General features: G+C 40.0%; 2 protein-coding genes across 9 annotated transcripts in view; one reads left to right on the top strand and one right to left on the bottom strand.

The window, feature by feature from the left end:
- Positions 1-5,786: 5,786 nt before the first annotated feature.
- Positions 5,787-13,698, top strand: eps8l3a (EPS8 signaling adaptor L3a). Of its 3 annotated transcripts, XM_016680871.1 has the most exons (20): positions 5,787-6,155; positions 6,659-6,735; positions 6,825-6,898; positions 6,986-7,053; positions 7,134-7,292; positions 8,100-8,249; positions 8,324-8,388; positions 8,501-8,607; positions 9,246-9,370; positions 9,481-9,586; positions 9,667-9,740; positions 9,817-9,891; positions 9,988-10,133; positions 11,553-11,802; positions 11,888-11,931; positions 12,010-12,106; positions 12,203-12,307; positions 12,397-12,482; positions 13,166-13,298; positions 13,390-13,698. In XM_016680871.1, the coding sequence occupies exons 2-20, from the start codon at positions 6,674-6,676 to the stop codon at positions 13,399-13,401; spliced, it is 1,938 nt and encodes a 645-aa protein (XP_016536357.1). In that variant the 5' UTR covers positions 5,787-6,155; positions 6,659-6,673; the 3' UTR covers positions 13,402-13,698. The 3 variants fall into 3 exon arrangements, with proteins under 3 accessions (XP_016536357.1, XP_007570451.1, XP_007570452.1); XM_007570389.2 differs by lacking the exon at positions 5,787-6,155 and having other exon boundaries at positions 6,365-6,735; XM_007570390.2 differs by lacking the exon at positions 5,787-6,155 and having other exon boundaries at positions 6,366-6,735; positions 8,504-8,607.
- A 3-nt stretch (positions 13,699-13,701) lies between these two features.
- Positions 13,702-23,650, bottom strand: part of ampd2a (adenosine monophosphate deaminase 2a) — a 37,020-nt gene continuing 27,071 nt past the window's right edge. For all 6 annotated transcript variants that reach the window (XM_007570386.2, XM_016680870.1, XM_007570385.2 and 3 more), the window contains 11 exons: positions 23,197-23,286; positions 22,974-23,103; positions 22,373-22,567; positions 22,144-22,275; positions 21,891-22,054; positions 20,284-20,410; positions 20,032-20,195; positions 19,828-19,948; positions 18,809-18,982; positions 18,593-18,703; positions 13,702-17,108 (listed from right to left, as the gene is read on the bottom strand). In XM_007570386.2, coding sequence (XP_007570448.1) covers positions 16,893-17,108; positions 18,593-18,703; positions 18,809-18,982; positions 19,828-19,948; positions 20,032-20,195; positions 20,284-20,410; positions 21,891-22,054; positions 22,144-22,275; positions 22,373-22,567; positions 22,974-23,103; positions 23,197-23,286 — 1,624 coding nt within the window. In that variant the 3' untranslated portion in view covers positions 13,702-16,892. The remainder of the gene's footprint in view (positions 17,109-18,592; positions 18,704-18,808; positions 18,983-19,827; positions 19,949-20,031; positions 20,196-20,283; positions 20,411-21,890; positions 22,055-22,143; positions 22,276-22,372; positions 22,568-22,973; positions 23,104-23,196; positions 23,287-23,650) is intronic.

Raw genomic sequence — 23,650 nt, 5'->3', positions numbered from 1 at the left:
TAATTGTAAAACATAAAGATAACTCTACTTCGTGGATTTCGCTTATCGCAGGTTGTTTTCAGAACACAACCCCTGTGAAAAACAAGGGATCACTGTATTAAAGTTAATCAGTTACAGACATTGTTCTGAGTTATCTCCATTTACATCAATGTGATCGTCTGACACTACGAGAGGATAATGAAACTGATCCTATTCACTCTTCTGTAATTCAGTTTTGCATTTATTTATTTATTTATTTATTTATCTATTTATTTATTTATTTATTTCCATATAAAAATGCATCCAGCAAGAGATTTTTGTTTTCAGAAAATGTAGATGAATGTGAATAAGCGTAGGGATGGATATGGATTCTTCTACAGTGCACATAAGAATATTTGGTCTACATGTGGTTCCCTTCTTTATCCTCCTTTGAATTAAGTTAAAACTTTTTTTTTCTTTTGTGGGAACATTTGAGTTTGACCAGCTGCTGATCTTCTGGCTTCTCTTTTTCCATATGAAATGTGTGTTGTTGTTTTTTTTGTACACATTTTAGTTTAGCTACAGATTGCATCAAGCCACATTCTAACCAGACAACATTGATATGTATTGTCCTTATTTGCACTTTGGGGTGCTGAAATGTTTTATGATCTGTCGAATGTATTTACCCTGTGATTGCTTTTATCAATAAAAGTACCATTAAACACATTTTTATGATTTCTTTATTACTTTTGATTGGGCTCCAACGATGACACATGCAGAGTGGGAAAAAAAATTAGACTTTAACCATAATTTACTTTTATTGTTTGTGTGGAGAGCTGCTCTTGCATGAGTTTGTGCTGCAGCCGACTGGTTGGTAATCCAGAAGGTAAACTAACATTGATATGCTGATGTAACTCAGCTGGCAGTGCGAGTTTCAGCTCAACATGATGTCATGTGCTCAACAGATTCAACGCCAGAGCTGAAACTAAACTCAGTCATTGGTAATTTTTACTTTGTCTACATTTCGCTGATGGGTTTTATGCCTTTATTCCTTTTTACAGCAGATTTTTAAATCCCATGTCAGCCTCTCTGAAGGGAGATGTCTCATTTGGCAAGATGGGAGAGTCCCTCAGCCTTGGTTAGCAGGATTCTACCTCGGTGATTTTGACAATTCAAATTTTAAGAGTTCCCATTTGTTACAAAATGTTCTTTCTACCAAAGATTTATGCCAGAAGCGTTGGACTAATGAATGAACCATTTTAGACATCGCCTCATGTTTAAGGACAGAGCTGTTCAGTTTCCAATAAGACCCCCAAGGAGGAGTACTGGGATTCACTCGTTTGAATTGTTCCTTGATGCCTTCTCAGGCGGTGGACAATGTCTGTCATCTGAGATTTTCTGTTGCGAGTCAGGTAACATGGCACAGAAGATGTTCACAATTTTGGGTTGCCTTCAGTTCCATCTCCTCCCATAACTATCCACCTCATTCAGTTTCAGTTGCAGTTCAGCAATGTACCAGTCATAATTTTCGTTGGAACATTTGATCGCTTTCATGTCGGTTTTAAGAGATTCAACTTCTGCAAAAGCAAAGTCTATGGATTCTTTTCAGGGTTTCGATGGTCACTGTTCTTGATAATTATGCCCTCCAAGTTATCTGCACCGCTCATTGACTGCAGCAGATGCGGCTTCAGCTGCGGAGCTTGTTGGTACATTTGAATTATTGATAGGCGTTCTTAAAGTCATACCTTTTTTGTAGTTCAAAAGTTCCTTCTCTTTGCGTTTCTTTCCCTGTTCGTGTAGTTTCATGCTGGCAAAGTATGAAATTGCACACTGCGGTGTTGTAGCTATATTTAGCTTGGCTGTATTGGCTGTGCGTTCCGGTCGGCAGAAAGGTTAGTTATAAAAAAATTAATAGAAGAGGGCGATCTTTAAGAGTTCGTGAGATTGTTCACAATATATTCGCGGATATTTAGCGCATTATATAGAGGATCAAGGTATGAAAGTAAGGATAGAGATTTGAAAGGCTGCTCAAGCACTGAAGCTTACGTTTGGCTCGGTCGCCATCTTGCTCGACAACCTACCTGAGTTTCGGTGTGGAGGAGGAAGAGAAGGAGGAGGAGGAGGGATTTAAGGGCCGAGCCAAGTGAGGGAGAAACGTATTCACACGTATCGGCTCCGCAAGGTGTTTAGTGGGATAAACGTTTTTACAGTCATCGTTTTTCGTCGGCCTGCCTCGTCTGAGTTGACTCTACGTGGAGTGGGTCTGTGGGAGTTTGGACCCGCACACGGGACACGGACGGCTTCCTTCCCAGCTGCCCAACAAGCAAGGCTTACTCCTACTTAAACACAGGTAAGTTTGATCGTTTTTACAAAACGCGCTTCATTTTTCTTTCCTGTCGGTTTTCTTATAGCCAACTGTGTGTTTTTTAAGTCGCTTTAATTATATTTTTCTGTATTTAGTCGGCCAGGATGGCGGTCACCTCTCGACGCATCCGCCTCAAGCCGTGGCTGGTGGCCCAGGTGGACAGCGCTCGGTACCCGGGTCTGGTTTGGGTCGACCGGGAGGCCATGCGCTTCAGGATCCCCTGGAAACACGCCACTAGACACACACNATGTCAGCCTCTCTGAAGGGAGATGTCTCATTTGGCAAAGATATCGAGTTTTCTAAAAATAAACCCTGACAGGACACCAGTTCCAAAGTTCACTGAACTATTTTCTGTTTTGAGAGAGAAGAAAAATATAATCTAGTTGCTACGCAATAACTAACTTTAAGACTGATTTGGGAATTTGGATTTTTCCTTTTGCAGATTTAACTTTGACGATTGTCTCTTCAAAAGCAAAATGTTTAAATTTTGCTTTTTCAAATGTTTTTTATTAAAGTACATTTTAAAAAGCGTTTGTGTGCTTTTTATTAAATTATAAATTAAACTAATTTAAATAACAAATATAATTTAAATTTGAATCAAAATAAATTGAAACTAATTTTAATGAATCTGCAGCTGTAGCAGAGTCCATAGATATTGTAAATATGTTTTAAATATATAATATTAAACAGAATAATGTTAGAACATGTGAAGTTCTAGTACCCCGCCTCCTGCTTCTGCAGACTGAGCCCAACATCCCCACATCTGAATTTTAATTTTACACTCGATACGTTGCAGTCTGCTCACTGTCCTGGTAACTTTTATCACATTAAAAACTCAAACTTCAGAGCTTGAGATATTGTTTTAAAACCAAATCCATCTTTAAACTTCTCCACGACTTTCTCCCTCACTTTATTTGCACATCAGATAAAAGTGGGCAAAAACACATTTCAGATTTTTTTATTTTGGAAAAGAAAACCACGTATCACTTTTGTTCCGTCTCAGAATCACGCTGTTGGTTTAGGAATATTTATAACTGTAAAATCAAAAACACTGAAGTGGGAAATTCACCCCGTTTTTAGTGAAGCTTTTTAAATCATCAGCAGCACTTTGCATGAATGACTGCTGTAACGATTATAATTTTGTATTTCAGTAATTCTTGAGAATAGGGACAAAATGGGTTTTAATTTTCCCATTTTTTTATTATTATTATTTCTCAACCTTTTGTATGCAAATATGACAAATAATGTTTAGGAAATGTAAAGATGCTAAGGTGCAGGCTCCCAGTTGCAAAATTTTTTATTTAATTACATTTTTAATGGACCTGACCCAGAACTTTGTCATCACCATCTGACAAAAATAAATATAAAATGATTTTTAAAATACCCTATTAGTGATATTTTACTCATTTTTACAGGCAAATGCTTCTCAAGAAAAAAAAATTATTTAAACAAAAAACAACAAAAAGTCTATCTGACAGAGTTGACAGTGCATGATGGAGTTGACACAGAACTGAAGGTGGTGACAAACTAGTGAGTAAAATGAAAAACTTGATACATGTGAAGTAATGCAATTTATTTAAAAATATATTAAAATGAATTAATTGCACATTTAAGTGAGATTTGTCAACAATTTCACTGAAAGCGTCACAAAAAACTGACTGAGTTGATGAAATGCCAAACTACCTCAATTTATGGAAGCCATATTGTAGCTCATCAGGTCCATGAAATCTTTACAATATACTAAAATTAAGCTTTTATTTCACAAAATTTCATCAAAGTTTTGTAAATTGTCAGTTATGGAGTTGACACATCATGGTTGTGACAAACAACTTAGGAATTAAACAGAAGAAAAAAACTAAAGAATAACTTAAGCTAACCAGAGCTAATTAGCCCTCTTAGCAAAGGAAGAGAAAGGAAGAGGTCATGGGGTCCTCAGAAGTTCTGGTGCCCCCCAATAATGCCTGATTTTTTTTTATTTATTTATTTTTTTTACATTCTTTTCATGTCTGACGGTGTTGACAAAAACTAGGGACAAATTTCAATGGAGTTGGAAAATATCTAAAAATGATTTTTAATTCAATTTATTGGTACTTTTATAATTATTTATATGACTACTTATACTTAATTGTCATAATATATTATCTTAGTATTTCTTTAATTGTTTTAAACTATTATTGAGTTCTGCTCCTGGACAAGGGCTTTTACAGACACCATCCACCTACTACAATGTTTAAAATCAAAAAATATTCAGCAAACACCAGGAAAACATACATTGTTGTGCTCACATGACCCAGGTTAGTTTAGTCAGATATTTGAAAAAAATATATATATATTTTGTGTATATTTTATTCAAATTTTGTGTTTTATCCATAGGACCTGTTTTGTCCCTATTCTGAAGAATCACTGATTTATTTAATCTGTCTGTTTGGGACCAGGCTCGCTCTGTTTGTGATGCTTTTGTTCGTCCTCTGAGCCAAATGTGACTCTGCTGTTTGTTACGTCACAGAGGAATTTGTCCTGGTTAATGTTTCACCGACTCTGAAGGTATGAAAACAGAAGATGGAGAAAAGTTGAGTCCACACATTAATGGTTAGATGGGTAACAAAGAATAATAGAGTCCTACATGCATCATTAATTTCCTGGCTTTGTCCACTATTACTGCTTCCTTTCATGAAACGCACTGACAAAGAACAATGCCAATGAAAAGCTAAGCTGTTAAAGTCACAAATACTTTGTTACAGACTTGTATCCACATTTCATAAAAAAATAAAAAATATGAAGAATAAAAGTTGCAAATCATAAAGTAGTGACAGAGCAGGAGGTCCAAGATGATTTACATAAATCACATAAATCATAAATTAACTGTGATGAACTAGAACAAAGAATAAAGAATTTTTTTACATAGGACCTGTCTGACAACATGAAGTAGGCTAACACATCTCAGCACCACATCTCGCCCAGATTCAGATGAGAAACAAAGTCACCGACAGGCTGGGAATGATTACAAAACTATTTCTATTGAGACGTCTGAAAATCACAGGCGTCTCAATCGAAACTAACGTCATATATTTGAGTTAAGATGATTTTCTGTTTTTTCTTTAGGAGTTGAGCGCTGTGCCGTAATTGTTGGACGGATGAATTCATTCCTCTTGCAAAAAGTCCTGAAGGAGAACATTTGGCCATCAGTTTGTTAATGAACTGAATCAAAAATAACGCAACAAACAAAATGGAGGCTTAACAGTCATCAAGACTGCAATCCAATTAAAAAGCTGTTTACAAACAAAACCTTCCAATATTCAGAATTAACATAATTATTGCAAGAAAATCATCTGCTAAACATTTACTTTTCCATATGGTGCCAGGTTGGTTTGGTAGCCAATTTCAGTAAATAAATTAATTTCACAAACGATTCAGTATTTGCTCTTAGGTATGTTTATGTTCCTCTGATGTTAAAATTCATTTGATGAACTCAAACATTTGGGACTAAATAGTTCTTCCCAGGATTTTAATCCACAGTCTTTATGGTGAATAGATGAGCAAAACCACAGAGATAAAATGTTGGGAATCTGAGTCATTTTTCCCTTGTAGGGAATTTCTTCAGGATCTCTTAACCTTTGTGAAGCCACACCAAAGCTCCCTCCCTCACCTGAGACGAGTCGCTGTTGCACGCATCGTTTTGCTCCTGGCAGCGGACTTTGTCCTCCTCCTTCATAAGGAAGTTTCGGGTTCACGCCGTCGAAGTGAAGTATTAAAACATGAACTGAAGCTGGATGCTGCTGCCGAACCGCTGTAAATAACGCAGGAGGAAATCACCAGGAGCAGTGCAAGAAAGGTAGGAAGCCGGGTAGAACGTCGGGATTAAGTGAACAGTTCTTTTTGTCTGAAAAGTGCGGAGGAGGGTCCTCTAAGACAACCTGGCAATATGAATGCTTCTCTAATTTATTCCCATTAGGGTTAAAATTTCATAAACTCAGTGAGCAAAATGTTCTTCAAACACCAAAGTCGTCTGTGTGTAAATATTTTCAGGTAATTGTGAATAACACCCATAGTTTTGAAAATCAGTCAGCATTGGAAACCTCTTATCGTTGCCTGGTTGATCATTGCTAAATGTAGCCAGGTAATGATGAACAAAACACCTTTTACTGGAATTTGGGGTTTTAAAAAGAGTTTCTAAGCCCAAACAGAACCAATTGTGATGTTTTCTGCCGTTAGCTGGTGTTGCGTAATGAAAACTCTTGGGAGGATCGGTTTATGGATTTATTTCGGCGTTCTTCTGAGCCAGCAAACACCTGTGACGTCTAGAGTTTGGTGTCCATGTTGTGTGTGATCCGGCAGGTGTGTCAGGACAGGATGTTCAGGAGCAACAGTCCGTATGGTTCTGAGACCGGCAGCTACATTTCCTTCCAGTCCAAGTACGTATTTTATGCTGTCATTTCCTGATACCCAACTGGTCTAGGTTTTCCTCATCATCACCTCTGGGTGTTGTTTCCTTTTGACCCAGTGGATTTTCCAACATGGATGATTCCGCCTCCCAAATATCGAACATCTCGAGACCCAGTGCAAAGTCGATTTACTGTGAGTGATCAGTGCCGCAAGGATCAAGTAATCGCACCTTTTTATCGATGAATTATCACTCACAAGTTCTGCTTTGTGGCTCAACAGTGCAGAGGCTGCAGTATGCAGCATCAATGAACAAGATGATGGAGGAGAAATCAGAGCACAGAGTGGAGGTATTACCACGGCAACCTGTAAAGTCGCACGTCTCTGAGTCGTTGGCCTTAATAATTCACTAGAGGTTCATCTGCTCCAGCACTTGTTTACCTGCGACCTGAACGGGAGGGATCTCAGAAACATCCACGACTGCGTGGAGCGCCTGCAGTTTCTGGATCAAACGGGTCATATTTGGGGTCAGAACATGGTGCTGGAGGTCCGCGGTGCCAACCTGCTGCTCACAGACTACGAAACCAAGGTGAGCTGCAGCCTGGAGAGGCGAGGGTGGTCCACCGTTTTCTGTCAGAACCACGAAACACAAAGTTTTCAATATAAAAACACAATGAAATCTGAAATATTGCTTCACCGCCGTCAGTTCACACGGCGACCCAAGCAGAGGAACTAGTTACATTTATCTGAGTAACTTTTTGGGGAAAAATGGAGCGCTGTATGTTTTACTTTTACTTTAGTCTTTTTTTTTTTATATATATATAAAATATGAACACGCTTTGATTAACTTCACCTAATAAAGAAAAAACAAAAATGTAGGAGATTCAAACACATCTACTGCTTAAGCTAAAGTAAGACTTATTTTTTTTATGTTTTAAAAATGTTATTTTCTACCTGTTGTGCCATTTGACCAAGTATTTCATCTGTTTCGGTTTCATGTTGTTTTTTTTACGATTTAAAAAAGTGCTGCCTGAATCTGCTACTTTGTAATCATTTGTTTGTATGCATTTTTTAAAAAATATTTTTTATCCTGGTATTAAAATACGAGGATTTGAACATAACTTTACATTTTTGTCCATCTGATTAAATAATTTTTAAACATTAAATCAGATGTTCTGATCATCTACTCTGTACTTGAAAAGCCTTTTAACTACTTACTATTCTTGAGTCCTTTCTTGGACAGTTACTTTTACTTTTACTTGAGTAAAAATATGACCCTGTAAGAAAACTAATGCCAAAAAAAAAAAAAGTATTCTTCAGTATTTAGGCAGATGATCTTCTTCGCATCATGTTGTGGTTTTAGCTGCTCTAACATCACTCTGCTGTGCCTCGTCAGGAAGAGCTGGAGTCGTTTTCTGCTGGTGAAATGAAGGAGTTGCTGGCTTTCCTGGACGCCGGGGTGTTCGACTCTCTGCTCATCCTGTCCGTCCAGAACAGGAGAAAACCCGCCACCACCATCTTCCTGTTCCAGTGCGATGAAGTCAGGGTGAGACGCAGCTTTGGGAGGAGCGTCTGAGAAGAGAAAGACAAAAGATGTTAATGTTTTCTGTTGTGTCCAAGGCCGATTTCATCGCAAAGGATTTAGTGCGAGCTCTGTCACAGAAGAGTGAGGGTTCACACCTCAGGTGGGAGTAAATCCTGCTACATGTGGATGGGTTTGTTTGTTTTATTTACTCATAATGTTGTTGTTTTTTTTTTTGTGTGTGTGTGTGTGTGTGTGTGTGTGTGTGTTTTAAGCAGCAATGGACACACTGTGGGCAGACATGAAAGAGTGAAACAGCCCAATAAGCCTGCAGAGCCGAGGCCTGTGCATGAAGCGCCACCATGGTCTCCGCCTGACAACGGTGAGACTTAAAAATCATTAAACGGTGGTTTAATGTAAAATGGTGACAGCAATGAAGAAGTTTCAGATGGGAAAATACGATCCATCAAAACGTAACGCATCGCTAACAAGATAGATGTGTTCTGGATTTTTTTAAAAATCAACAGGAATATTAGAGCTTTCCATTCAGGAAGTTTCCATTCAGGAAAACTTGATGAAAATGATGTTTTGGAGAATAATGTTGTTTTTAGTCTTTGTCTATTTTATGTGATCTTATAAACAAACACCCAGAAAAGGCTACAAAGAGTGGAAATAGTAGATAAAAGTGTGATGTGAGAAACTTTTGTTTCTCCAAATCTGTTTTTTTTTACAACGTTTGGATCAACAAAATTAGACTACTTTTTAGACTCCTGTTCTTCCAACCCAGAAATGGAATTAGACCAGAGGATACTTATCTAGCAACCCTGAATAGGAGCATCTAGTTTACATACTTTGCGTCAACATTAGACTCCTTTTCTTCTTTTGCTCTTTCCTTTGGTTTATTATTTTGTTTGTATTTCCTTTTAATTCCTGTAAAGCGCTTTGTATTGCCTTGTTGCTGAAAATGTGCCATAGAAATAAAATTACCTTTACCTTCAATGTTCCTGTTTCTTCACCCAGCTGAGGATGACTTCCCTGAGCCTGAACTGGACCTGCGTCGGTACGGGGAGGAAGACGACGTCCCGCCACCGATGCCGTCTCCGTCGCCTCCCCCTCGACCGTACACAGAACTGGACAGGAATGTTGTGAGTTTGCTCTACTTGAGGCAACGTTGGCTTTTCAGTCCTTTAAACCGGAAGGAGTGAAATGTAAAAGAAACGTTGTGAATGAGACTTTCAGTTTTCTTTCCGTGCAGGACATTCTCAACCACATCGTAACCGACGTCGAGATCTTCATGGGGAAAATATCCGCAGCCGAGGCCAAAAGTGGAAAGAAGAAAAAGAAAAAGAAAAAAGGAAAAGGTAGTTTTCATTAAAAGCCCTCAGACTGACGTGTGTTCTCACATGCCCATGCATCACTGTGTGGCTTTTGATCCGTGTAGGAGGGGATGGGATGCCGCCCGAGGAGGAGTTTTCAGATTGCCTCCATAAAATCAAATCTGGCTTCAACCTTCTGGTGTGTGTCTCTGTTTGCACGGTGTCGTGGTGCGTGTCCTCTTCCTGCTCTAACGGACGCTGGCGTTGTTTCGCAGGGAGAGCTCAACGGAAAGATCAACAATCCAGCCGCTCCCGACTTTGTCCACTCGTTGTTCTCTGCATTGGCATTCGTGAGTGACTTCGTATTTCTAAACTTTTCTGTTTTGTTTCATTTCTGTTTGATCCGGAAAAAGTTGCAATGCGATAATTCTGTCTTTCTTCACCAGGTGTGCTCTCACTGCTCTGAAGCCATCCCCCCGTCCATCGTCGCCCCGCTGCTCACGCCTCAGTGCATCCGTCTCCTGAGCGAGGAGGCGTCCTCGGAGGAGGACAACCTGTGGCAGTCTCTGGGAGACGCCTGGAACATCCCCAGGTTCCTGCTACGCCCAGCACACTGCCAGCCTATTATTGACAGGGATAATGCGATATCTCCTTCCAGCATAGCTGGGCTGTTGTAGCTGCCACTGGTGCAGAATCAATCCAACTGTGACCAATCCGATAATATCAATACTTAGTCTTACTTATGTTTTAATAACTTACCGTCTGGATAATTCATCAAATGATTATCTGACCACTTGGGGAGACTCATAGATGGTTGAAATATCATTCCCAGAAAGTTCTGTCATCCTTTAATAGGAATATTGAAAAATGAAAAGACACGGCGATGTCGCAGAAAAGTAACTTTTTCAGTCGCGACGCAGCAGGATTCTGTGAATTTCACCCTATTCGCCTCCACTACACATGAATTTGTCACAATAGGAGTGAAGTTACTTTTTTTAAAGAATCGACAGAACTTGATGTTCTACAAATTCTCCTTCATTTCCACAAGCTGCTTTTAGTTTCCCATCAGACCAGCTGGGCGTTTTGCAGAACGAACAGTCTGTGAGCTGTCGGGTCTAACCTTGAGGAAACGTGGGAGATTTTGAGGAACATCAAGTTTCACACTTTCTCAGTAAGTTCCTCACTTTTAATGTGCTCTGAAAGTTTAATGTGTAATGGGATGAGTGAGATGTAGTTCACAGTGTTCTGCTGCATCAGGACTGGGTCTAACAATTTTCCATCTTGTTTAATTTTTTTCTCACTTTTTATTTCATATGTTCAGATCAACTGTCCACCTGGGAATTACATTTTTCCTGCTCTATGGATTCCCCCAAGTGGTCAAATATTAATTATCTGAATTATTTAGACCACATGTGTCAAACTCAAGGCCCGCATCCCAAATCCGGACCGCCAAAACTGTTTCTGTGGCCCTATAGACTCTTAAGAGCAACAGAAATATCAGTTTTGTGCTTAAACATTACTTTATTAGTCAAATCAAATCAAGTTTTATGTGTACGGAGCCAAATTATTTCAATGTTAAATATTTAATTTTTAGAAGTACTTCAATGAATGCAGAGAAAGTTATAATATTTTAGTTATTAATTACTTATATTAATACCGGTACATTCTTCCTAAACCGGCCCTTTGAAAATGAAAATGAGTTTGACAATAATGATTTAGACTATAACACATCCCTCACATTTCACTTTAACTTTTAACCATCTCAACTTTGAATTTATCTAGTGTCTGCACATCTTAATGTAATGTTACAGGATGTCATTATCAGATCACAGCTGTGGCAGTTTTTGTGCTGCAACTCTCTTCTGATCAAATTGTCTTGTTAGCATTCGTGGCCCTCTGTCTACCGATGTCACTAAAGCAAAATGTAGAGCCAGACAGCTTTTCTGTATTTATACCCACTTCGTGGCTCGGTTTACCTGACGAGATGAAATGTTTCTGATGCTATCGCCAGTACCAAGTGGCCAGAGGAGGATGAGGACATCCCAGTCTACAACATGCAGTTTTTTGATGGTTGGCAGCCCCCAGAAGTGACTGGAGAGCTTCCCCCCAGCGAACCGGAGAGCCGGCGGGAGAGACCCCGGCAGGAGAGTCCCCGGCGGGAGAGTCCCCGGCGGGAGAGTCCCCGGCGGGAAAGTCCCCGGCCTCCACCGAGCCTGCAGCCGCCACCAAACACAGCTGGACACAAAGCACAGGAGGAGCCGGTCAGGTGGACTTTTAATCAACGATTCTTCCTTCTGCTCAAGAGAAATAGAGAAAAATAACTTATTGTTTGCACTTTCTGCGCAGACTTATGCCAAGTGGAGGCCGCCAAAAGAACGACAAAAACCACCGTAAGTGCATAGGTTACACACTTCGTCGAGGTTTAAATCTCACAGCTCTGAGGTTTTCCTTCTCCCTGCGACTTCCAGGCCGGTCGAGGTGAAACTATGCGACATGCGCGTCAAATATGACTTCATATCCAGAAACCAAAGGGAGCTCACCGTCACTAAAGGAGAAATAGTCGATGTGAGTATCTGTTTTCCTCGTTCCCAAGAATGATGAGACTTTCAGAAGGAGACCAACCAATCTTCCATCTCTTCTGTTGGTTTTGTTCTCCTGCAGCTTCTGGACAAGTCAAAGAAGTGGTGGAAAGTGAGAAACAACAGAGGAGAGGAAGGTTACGTCCCCAACAACGTCCTGGAAGATGTTGACGCTCAGTCTTATGAGGTGGCTCCCGCTCAGAAAACATGAAATGATGGTGAAATGAAAACTGTCCACACACACAAAGAAAACATGCCTCTTCTATTTTCATGAAGGATTTTGACACGTCTCCGGTTCTGACGAGGAAATCTAAACCACCGGAGGTGAAAGCCTGGCTGGAGCACATGGGATTCAACCCGATGTGAGTGACAGCACACTGTAGCAAACACTGAGCTCTCTCAACATTCATGAGAGGAGCCTGAACTTGTGCAGAGGATGAAGCGCATCTCTTAAGACGGATGGCCACAGATTTTAGTCTGGGCTTTGACTGGACCATCCCAACATGTGATCTAAACCATTTCTTAATATTTTTAGTCTTTTTGGAGCCTCAAACTGGTTTTATTCAAGTGTCTACCTGATTTCATCTCCTGCTGTATATCCACCAGTAGATTTTCTTCCTCTGCAGAAGAAAAGCATCCCCTCAGCATAATGCTGCCACCTCCAGGCTTTATGGTGAAAATAGTGTATTCAGATGCAGCAAATTTTTTAAATTTTTGCTCCCCAATTTCGGTCTCGTACACCCAGAGCAGCTTTTTCCAAATGTTTGCCGTATTCCCAACACAGCTTGCGTCAAAGTCCACAGGGGACTTCTGGTATCTCTCTTCATGCCAAGTTCGTGGCGACAACACGATGGACGTTAACGAAAAGTTTTACCAGGACATAAAACTTTTCGTTACAAACACCTGAAATGCCTCCCATGTTCTCTGCTGGTTAAACACACCAAGACGTTTGTTTCCTGCAGTGACTGTTTCTCTAATAAACCCTCTGAGGTTATGGCTCGGCTCGGTTACACATTAACTAACTCCAGCGTTGCTTTGACTGCAGCACGGTGCGCTGCCTGGGCGTCCTGAGCGGCTCCATGCTGCTGGGGATGAGCAGGGAGGAGCTGAAGTCGGTGTGTCCAGAGGAAGGAGGACGGGTCTTCTTCCAACTACAGGCGGTCAGATCCGCCTTGGTGGTAAGATTCTGATCTGTTCAACTAAAGATTCAGCCTCTGTCTTTCCTGCTGCTGTAGGCGCCAACAACTCATTCTCTCTTTAAACACCCAGGATGCAAGCTGAAGAATCATCACAGCTGGAAAATACAAGGAAACTGGACTAGATACTGGAAGCAAAAAGCAGAATATAGCAGATTTGCATCGACATGTAAAGATACTGTAGTCACTTTCTGAAATCAGCACTAACTCCTCATGTTGTTCTAAATGCTAAGCATGTTAAATATACCATTTATCCCAACTATTTTAAGTTGTAATCTCTATTAAAACATTATATTATAAACTGGATTACTGCAAATAATTGAAGTGTTTTGTTTGTAATCATTGTGTAACTTGCAAATTAAAGTAAAACTCTGGCACACCTGAGGTGAATTAACATGCTTTATTTATTTTTAATTCAGTTATCACAGACGTACCTCATCAGTAAGATTGCGGCAGACCGTCTCGAGCAATAATAAGGCTACAGATCGACAGGAGTCAAATTAGGCAGGATTTAAAACAAAAAGTGACACAGTTGTCAGAAAACAAGACCATTAGGAAAAAATACAATTTAGGCAAAACAAAAACGTGGCTTATTTTTGCCAAAACGTATTTTGGCAAAAATAAGCCAAACGATGAAGGTTTTAACGTGGATAATAACTGCACGTTGTCTCTTTGTGCTTCACGTAAGTCACAGTGTTGAGGAGATTATATATCATGAAGCTTTACTCTCCATTTACAGGGGCAAATATATTATTACTACTAATAATAATATCTCAACAATTGCAGAAACCAGTATTTGGCCACAGCCAGTTACACCAGCCGTTCTGACCCAATTCTCAGTGAATCAAAGGCCAAAATATTCTTTTAGTTTTTCATCCTGTGGATAATATCGGCTACCAATGAAAGCACAAATATACGGTTTGTGTTTGTGAGGTAGTATGGACATGATGCAGACAGTGAGCAGGGTCAGAGATTAGTGGGCGGAAACTAAAAGTGGAAACAGTCGGGTCGGTCCGGGTCGCAGCGCCGGCCACATTTACTGGCACCCCTGATAACGACTATAAGAATCTCTTTAAAATAAATCTAAATAAGGCATTTGTTTGATTTATACTTTCAAAGTTTCTGTGAAAATGAATTTGAATTGAATCTATGACTTTATTTCCCTGAATCCCATCTATGACTTGACACGAAGGTTGATTTCTCTCTGTGATGGATCAGAACCCGCATCGATCCCGTTATGAAAAAAACGCTCCACAGTTCACTGAGGGAGAACTGCAGCATTAGGAAGCATTTCATGACAAAAACATAAACACGTAAACATGTTGAGCTGGGACTTCAGATGGGTTTGGTGCAACAAAGAAACAGTACATGGAAAATCACCTCACACCCACTGTTCCGTTCGGAGGAGGATCTGTGATGCTGTGGGCCTGTTTTTGAATACTTTATTCTCTATTTGCTCTTTGACATATGAGGAAATCTATCTGAAAGAATAATCTGGTGGATGCTACCAGAAAGGTGGAAATGGGTGTTCATCGGGTGTTTCTGCAGGATAACGAGTCAATCAAACAGTTCATCAGCTTCTGGAATGAAATCATAAAGAAAACCTTTTTGGGGTGAGCTAAAAAAAAAAAAAAAAGGTATAAACCGTTCCATTTAAAAGCAATGGTCAAACATCCCTCTCTCTGTCGACTGCAGTTTGGTAAATTGTTACAAAGTGACCATGATGACAAGAGGAGTTGCAGTAAAACCTGAGTTTTTCTCCCCCCCCCAATGAATAAATGCTTTAAAATTAAACTATTATTTTTCAGGGTGAGATCCTGCAATAAAATACGAACTAGTCCTTACACATCCTTACCGAAGGTGTCAATAAATATGGCCGACGCTGAACAAGAACAAAATGAACTCCTAATTTTAAAAGGCAAACAAAAAATCTTCACAAAGTATAAAACTCAGGCGCTATTAAACATCGAAACGTTTCGAGTGAAAGGCAGAGAAATGCACAACAAAAAACAAACAAACAAAAAAAATATTTGCACCAAACAATATAAGGAATACTTAATTCGGCTAATCTTATGCATAATTATATTCGTGCTTTGGTGTCTTACTGGCTACTTTAAAAAGAGGCGACACCATTCATCATCAGTAAAACACAACATGTATATATTGGTGGGTAATTTGCTTCCACAATACTAAACGAGCAGAGTGGGCACTAAAATACTGGTTCATTATTTAATATTAAAAACAAACAGACTCAAAATCTAGAGTTTTCCTCAATATACTGAGATTTACAAAATGGTCTTACTTCCATTTCAGCTTTAAAAAACATAATTGAATTCTAACAATCACATAAAGTCCTCTGAGATCATCCTTCATTAGTCGGAAACTGCTGTAGTCGGACCAAACGGTTTCTCTTCTTCTTCATCTATAAAAGACACACACACACACACACACACACACACACACACACACAGCTCTGCAAACTCTACAGACATTTTCCGATTACTTTTCGCTTGACCCAAAATCTCAGTGTTTGACGAGAGCTGGGATCGTGTGGAGTGACAGAAAGAAACCGTTACTGGAAATGACGCTACAGAACCGTGCAGCAGCCTCCACCGTGTCCTAGCACGGTTTGCTGGTTTTCCACCATGCAGAAGTTTGGATCGGGGGTTAGCGTCGCTTTCCGTGACGGTCGGATGTAAACAGGTCGTTCTCTCCTCACGTACATCAGTCATGCGGGCATGCAGGAGAGTATTTGTTTAGCTGAAGTAGAGAGGAAGATGAGAACCTTCAGGCTGGGTTTCAGCTCCAACAGCCGGCCTGGTGTGGCGATTCACAAAGAAGACGAAGGAAAGGAAAAACTGGACATGCACTGCATCTAGGTAGTAATGGAAAGGCACGGTGAGGGTTTTATTTTGGTGCTTATGAAGAACTTAGAGCATGCAAAGAACTAAATAGATGCAATCCAACCACTCAGTGAGCATTCATCCACATTTCTTTGTGCTCGTTATAGCTCTGCTACCATAAAACATAACAAATGAGCAAACTCTCTTTTCGTTTAGGAATGTTTCTTTCTTGCGTTTTACTTTTAGAGCTTATTTGAATCCCAGAAGACCGACTATGAAAGTCCAACTTGGCAAACGATGGATTCTAAACTAACAAGTAGGATCGCACACGAAGCTTTTGTCGAAGTCAGCTGCTCTGCAAGGTGTGACCAACCCGACGCAATGATCCCAGTTTGAAGTTATGGCTACTCTGCATCTATAATCAGAGATCACAGTTTACCAGAGAGCAACAGACACAAAGCTAAATGTCTAAAAAAAATAAAATAAAATAAAAAATTTGGGAAACTTGTTGAAATGCATGATTAGATTTTCAATAATAAAAACAACGGCAGCACTGAAACCATGGCTGATTCGTAGCTACACAGCGATAGCAGCATAGCAGACTTCTACAGTGGTGTGTAAAGAGCAGCAGATTTTTCTCTCACATCACGTTTTCAGGGGCATGCTGAGAGGGCCGCAGACTCAGGGGGGGACTAACAGAGAGAGACGGGACAGGGGGGTGGAGCCTGACGTCTCAGCGTCCTCCAGAGACGGGGCCCATGGTGAGCGTGTCCTCCTCGTCGATGCCGTCCAGCTCGTCCGTGCGCACGGCGTGGGTGATGAGGTTAAGCTCCTCGGTGAGCGTCTCGAAGCGGTACGCCACACGGATGTCGGGGACGTTGGTGCGCCGGATGTCGTTGCTCTCAGGACCTTCTCTGTAGTAACTGGGGCCAAGCCAGTAGCTCTTCACCTGTGGTTTGAAAATAAATTTAATTGGGAATGTTTGGAGCACAAAGAGTTTTGCGTGTGGGTCAATTTTGGTCTCGTGTGACCAAAAGACCTTCCTGTGTTTGCTGTGTCCCCTGCGTGGCTTGTTGTAAACTGCAAACAGGGACTTCTCAGGGCAGATTTGCGGAGGATAAAACTAATAGTTGTCCTGTTAAAAAAAAGCTCTCTTTTAAGCTGTGGATCTCTGCAGCTCCTCCAGAGATACCGTGTTTTTGAGATACTGTTTTATAACGCAAATTTGCTTTAACCTTTTCCACTGTTTCATCTGTGACCTTGTGTTGAGTTCTTCTGCCTTCATGATGCTGTTTAGTCACTAATGTTCTTCACAGAACAGCCGCATTTATACTGAGATGAAACAACACATAGCTGGACTCTGTGTACCAGTCAGGTGATTGAAGTTATTATCTTTGGACCTAAAGAGGAATGCTACAGTGAGCGTGCAGCTTCAGTTATTACAACTAAAAAAAATAAAAAATCAGGCCAGAAATCTAGTGATGGACTCTGACCTGAACTATCAGAGCCACATGAAGACGGTTACAAAGTCAGTCTTCTATCACCTGGAGAACATCTCCAGGATTAGAGGGATAATGTCTCGGTGAGATCTAGAGAAACTCATTCGTTTATCTTTAACAGGGCTACATTAAAAAAAAAAATAAAAAAAAAATCAATCCTCCAGCTGCAGCTGATCCACAAAGTTGCTGCTCAAGTTCTGACCAAAACCAGGAAGACAGAGCACAGAATAAACTATAAAACACTCTTGTTAGTTTATAAATCACTCGGTTATCTTAGTACCAAAATTACAGCTAACCTGTTGTCTTTAACTAAACTTTGAGAAGCAGCATTCAGTTTTTATAATCCACTAATCTGGAAGGAATTTCCAGAAAACTGCAAAATAGTCTAAATACTGTCAAGGCTAAAGACTCACCAGTTTAAAGTCGCCTTTGATTCCTGGTAACGGCACTGTATTTGATAAACATTTGCTTGACGATTTTGATAATGGTTTTTTGACAAACTGTAATGTTTATTGCCCGTTTTATAATTGCTGTGTTTTGGTTTTATGGTGTAAAGCACTTTGAACGGTCTTGTTGCTGAAATGTGCTTTGCAAGTAAACCTGATCTTAGTACATCGTGGCACTGAATTTTCTTTGGGTCATCAGAGAAAAGTCTCTTTCCTTTCGCTTCACAACGCTGAAGAACTCGTTCTTTCTCCTAAAGCTCCAATAAAACACAATGAAGTTTGTGGTTTAAATATGTGAAAAGGCTGAAAGAGTGTCTGTACTTCGCAGAGGCGCTCTAACCTGTAAACCACTCCCTCATGCATGATCATTTCTGACACTAAAAACAAAATAAAAAATACCACCTGGTAAAACTGCACCACACCTAGCCAAACGGTGCACCAGATAAACGCTTTATTACCCTCAACAGGCGAATGATAAATGACGTCACCTTGTGTGAAAATCCACTCATCAGGACGCTGTTTCTCGCCAGCTCACACATGTCACAGGAGCTCAGTTTCCACACTTGAGCTGCGATGCTGTACTCTTCCATCAGAGGCTCCTGATGCAGAAATCATCACATATTTTGCATCCACGCAACAGGAATAAAAAGTTTAGTTTTCCCTTTTAATTGTGAGGCTGTGACATTTGTGTTGTCCAAACAGACCTTGGTGAAGTGAAACTGGAGGGGATCATCGGTGGACAGAGAGACAATGAGGCCTCTGGACAGATACTCCATCAGCGGGTTGCGGTGGTAACTAAGGAACAGGCTGTTGTTGCTCAGCGGCGACATGGCGATGCCAACTTGAGCCAGGTAGTAAAGGTACTGCAGCACAGGGGCCTGGAAAAGGAAGGAAGAGTGAGACAAAGAGGGTGAAGTACAGCTGCATGCTGGTAAAAGTGACCTTTTGTGACCCTCAGGAACGTTGATGGGTCACTGCATCTTAGTAAACGTACTTCATTTTAATTTGTCCCACATACAAACTAAGATTTATAAAATCAATCTTTTTTAAACTCTTCAGCTCTTCCCCATTTTACAGTACAGGAGAAAATAAAAAAGCTGATTTATAGCCATCATAGACCCAAGTTCAAGTTTTATTCAACCAACAGGTTTGTTTCTGATAAAAGGTGAGATATTTATCTCTGAAAAGGAAATAAAATGATTTAAAAGAGGCATGAATTAAAAAAAAATTCACACTAAATTAAAAGTATGTTTAAAGATCCTTTTATTATGGGACACTTAGTTGTTTTGTCTCTTTAGACAGATGGACTTGGCGTTGGATATGTCTGAAGAGACATAAAATAACCGAATGTCTAATAAAACCATATTTAAGATGGAATCACAAAAGGACACAATGATACATGAATTAAAGTTGTGTTTAAAATTATTCATACCTCTCTCATTAATCACTTTTATTTGGACTAAAGTAATAAAATCTCTCTTATAATTATTTTTTAGCTTTTTACATTTTTCTTCTGCCTTTGCGGATGGAAGTGCTTAGCTCTTTATTAGCACAATTATTTGTTCTTAAGTTTCTGCTTTCACCACATTTGTTGCAAATCCCAACAAAAGACACTAAACCTGTGGCAAGCTTTCCAAACGACCTGCTGAATATCTTTTTAGTTTGTCAAAATCCATCCTGAAAGGCTATTTTTCATTGCAGCCCTTATGAGAGCCGTCCTGACCTTTCTGAGCAGCAGACCGTGGGAAATATTCTCTGACAACATGAACCCTGACACCAGGTGGTGGATCGGGCCCGCCTCGCCACAGTGAGGTCGCAGAACGAACGTATGAAAGCCTCGTCGTCTGAGTTGAACACAAAGGGAAACTCACAGGTCAGAGAATAATGAATGAATGAATGATTAAAAGTAACGATGCCATGTTGCTACCTTCGCAGGTGGTTCAGCACAGTCATGTTGGCGTAGGTGTAGTAGAGGTAGTAGGAGTAGGGTGGGTTGTCCTCCTCTGTCCAGTTGGCAGGAAGTGGACTGTCCAGGTTAAAAATGTGGTGCTCAGGCTTGGACTCGTCGTCTACGCTGTCGAAACCAACAACCTGCCAGCATGCAAAAAAAAACAAACATTCATTTCACTCTGATGTTGGTCATCAGGAGAGTTCAGACCAACCAGCAGGTCAGACTCACGTGCTCCAGGAAGAGATGCAGCTCAGGGTGGCTGGCCGGATCTATGGTCACTTCAAACAGAGGCATGAAAATGTTCTCCAACATCTCCTGGAAGTTGGCCAGCTGCTTCTTTGTGTGGTAGACGTCACTAAAAAAAAAAGAAAGTTACATTTATTTTAGAGATGGAAAAACACCATAAAACATAATTAAATCACAATTTGTCCATTCATTGTTTGTTTTTTTAAGTTGATATAAATTGCACTTTTCTCACACAAAAACAGCAGCCAGTGCAAAAGCAGAACCTTATATTGACGAGGACGTTTTGTCCTGAACTGTGGAGCGTGAATCTTAATTGTGGATTGAAAAAAGATAATTTTTTTTTTTGTTTGACAAACACTGACCTTTCCAACAGGAACAGGACATTGACAGACAACACAGGAAAGGACGAAGTGAACGTCTTTATTTTGACTAAATACTCTCCATGCGGGAGACAAAGATGAGCTCTACTGAAGTTACCCATTAAAAATCCAGAAAGATAAGAAAAAGAAACTCAGTTCACGACCCGCAAACAACAGAAAGTCAGACCAGCGAGGCAACAGCAGCTTCCAGGGTAGGAAACATGTTTCTTCATTTTAATGTCATTAAATAATATGACGTAATTGTGTTTATTAAACTCAATCAATAACAGCTTTCTCTAAATGTCATCTTGCATTCGGACGTGGAATATTTTTTTTTTTGTGTGTGTCTGAGCCAAATGAACAGCAGAATGTGAATTAATGTCTCGAGTTTTCTACCAACCGCTACATGTACAGCATTAGCTTCAAATAACTTTTAGAAATATTTACTTAACTGTAAATATCAGTTATGAGCCATAAAGCAAAATCAATATGGGATACTGGCCAGTAGATATTTGGCAGATACATCCTCATAAAATACAGACTGATTTTGTGGAAAAAAAAGAGACTTTAATTTCCCGCTTTGGGTTACAGAAAATATTTTTTGGAAGTTGTCTGTTTTTTCAACTGAATTTGGACTATTTTGTGCTGCTGAATCAGCACAAAAAATGACAAAGTTTTCTAAATAAGCTCATATTTGTTTTAGAGAAATATGATATTCTGACTAATTCAATTTTTCTGACATTATTAGCTCATTTCTGTTAATATTTATCATCCAAAAAAGGTTTAAGAGAAAAGAGTTGTTTTCCAACAGGGTGTATTAATGAAATGTGACCTGACTGAGGAAAACCAATGTGATTTTTGGATTCAGCACATCATAATTACCCTAAAACATTTGCAAAACCCCAGACAATTTTTTGGTTGTTGACTAGTGTCATTCACTGCTGCTATGGTTTACAAAGCAGTTGGATAATTTACTAACTTAAGGTACTGTTCTTGGTAGAAATGGGTGCTGGTCAAACCCATGAAGAAGTCACAACGTCTGACTGAAAGCTGCCAAACGTTTTGTGTTTTTGATTTAGTTTTTGTCTCACACTCCATGGTGTCCTCAGAGTGTTTTAACTCTGTCCGTTGGTCGACAGTCTGATGTATTCGCTTCCCTGATTTTTAACGAGCAGAAGGAATTATTTCCATCTCAATTTCAAGGTAAAACAAAATGTCAGCAGCTCTTACAAGAGACGGGGCACCTGGATAAGCCAGCGCACGTTATCGGAGTACACTCTGTGGTTGACAGCCCACTCCGCCAGCTTGTCCCACTCGTCTCTGCAGCGACCGTAGATGGACAGCCGCAGCTCGGAGTTCTGGTATTTACTCTCCTCCAAGTCATACATCACCTCCTGTAAGAAAAACAAAGACAGCAGCTTTAAGTGCGAGTTCAGGGCTGATATTGTTCGATTGGACAGTTTGTAGCTGAATTAATCAGCACCTTAACTATGTGTGCAAAGTATTTTCCTTCCACATGATTGTCCGTCTTGATGAAGATCTCCCTCAGGATGGACTCTCCAATCGGGTTGTATTTGGAGTTGAATTTGTCAAACCTATGAAATGTGTTCCGATCCTGTCAAAGCAGAGAAACGTGAAAAAACAAGTTTTATTAGTAGTAAAGAAGTCACACTGAGTTAGTTTCCACCTCCCATCACATTGTGAAAACTCACTGCGTGCATGTCGAGTGTGTCTACACTCAGGTCGTACGCTGTCAGGTTCATGGTCTCAAAAACGTCTCGCAGGGTCTGACCGCGTCCCCGCTCGACGTGGACGATCTCGTCGGGGTATTTCTTCATGGCTCGCTTGATGAATCGCAGAAGATGCTTCTGGTTCATGCAGGATGACGCGTGTATGTGAGTGTCCACCTGGAGACAAGATGAAGAGCAACATTGACTTTTTTTCAATTTACATAGCACCAGTTCATAACAAATGTCAGCTCAAGGAACTTTACATGACAACTGCATCCAAGTAATACACAGAAATATAGAATAAGACGAATCTAATAACATAGACAGATTCAAACTGAGTTATAGACTTTCTAATTCGATCTTTGGTGTAAAACAGTGCAGATTAAAAGTTATCAAAGAAAGATTTCACTCAAATCCTTCTCCTCAGCAAGCATGTGGCAACAGTGAGAAGGAAAATCTCTTTCTCACAAGGATATGTTTATTTTTGAACAATACAAACTGGGCTGGACTTTATAATTTACGTTCATATTTCTCACAGAGATCCATTTATATCAATACTAGAGAAGTAGAGAGATGTTTTTGCCTTTCTGATGTTGTAGAAATCTCTGTGAGGAACCTTCTTCTGCGCTGCCAGCTCCTTCATCTCATTCAGCAGGATGTGCATCTGAAATTTGGAGCTCAGGTACTGCAGGCGGCGGTAGCAAAAAGATTTCCTGGAAACAGCACACAGAAGAGACAAGTTTCATTCGAGCTGCATAAAAGAAACACTGCAAATCAACTGGTTTATCGTTTAAAGTAACACTCACACTGGACCGTTGATAATGAGGGACATCATGACGTTCATGTCTGCGATGTACTCCTTCAGGTCAGGATACGGCAGGTCGAGTTCTGTGCTTCTAAAAGAGAAAAACAACTTCAAGTTAGGGTTTCTCCAGCATTCACATAGCTCTTACTCCTAGCTTATGTTTTTAATGTTGTTTTAATTAGAAAGGTTTCAGCAAATTTCATACATTTAATGACTCAAATTTCTACACTCTCAGGTAGTTCTTTATAATATTCTGGAAATATGGGGAAAAAACCATTAGTATTGTTTGGCTTTGTTATTTATCCCAAATAAATATTGTAGCAAAATAGTTCTGAAGTTGAAATCAAATTCAGCAAAAGCTCTATTTTAAAATTTAAAACCCACCTAAGACTTTTCAAATCCCACAATAAAAACTGATTCTTTAAATCACAACTTGAGATCTGTGTGATATATAT

This window comes from Poecilia formosa, unplaced genomic scaffold, assembly GCF_000485575.1.
Source record: "Poecilia formosa unplaced genomic scaffold, Poecilia_formosa-5.1.2 Scaffold260, whole genome shotgun sequence".
NCBI lineage: Eukaryota > Metazoa > Chordata > Actinopteri > Cyprinodontiformes > Poeciliidae > Poecilia > Poecilia formosa.
This window is presented reverse-complemented; position numbering and strand designations above follow the sequence as displayed.

Excerpts from the sequence above, each read along its gene's own strand:
- eps8l3a (XM_007570389.2), top strand. The coding sequence starts at position 6,638 with ATGTTGTGTGTGATCCGGCAGGTGTGTCAGGACAGGATGTTCAGGAGC. Across the intron at positions 8,250-8,323 it reads TCCAGTGCGATGAAGTCAGG|GCCGATTTCATCGCAAAGGA; the intron begins GTGAGACGCAGC and ends GTTGTGTCCAAG. Across the intron at positions 9,741-9,816 it reads AATCTGGCTTCAACCTTCTG|GGAGAGCTCAACGGAAAGAT; the intron begins GTGTGTGTCTCT and ends GTTGTTTCGCAG.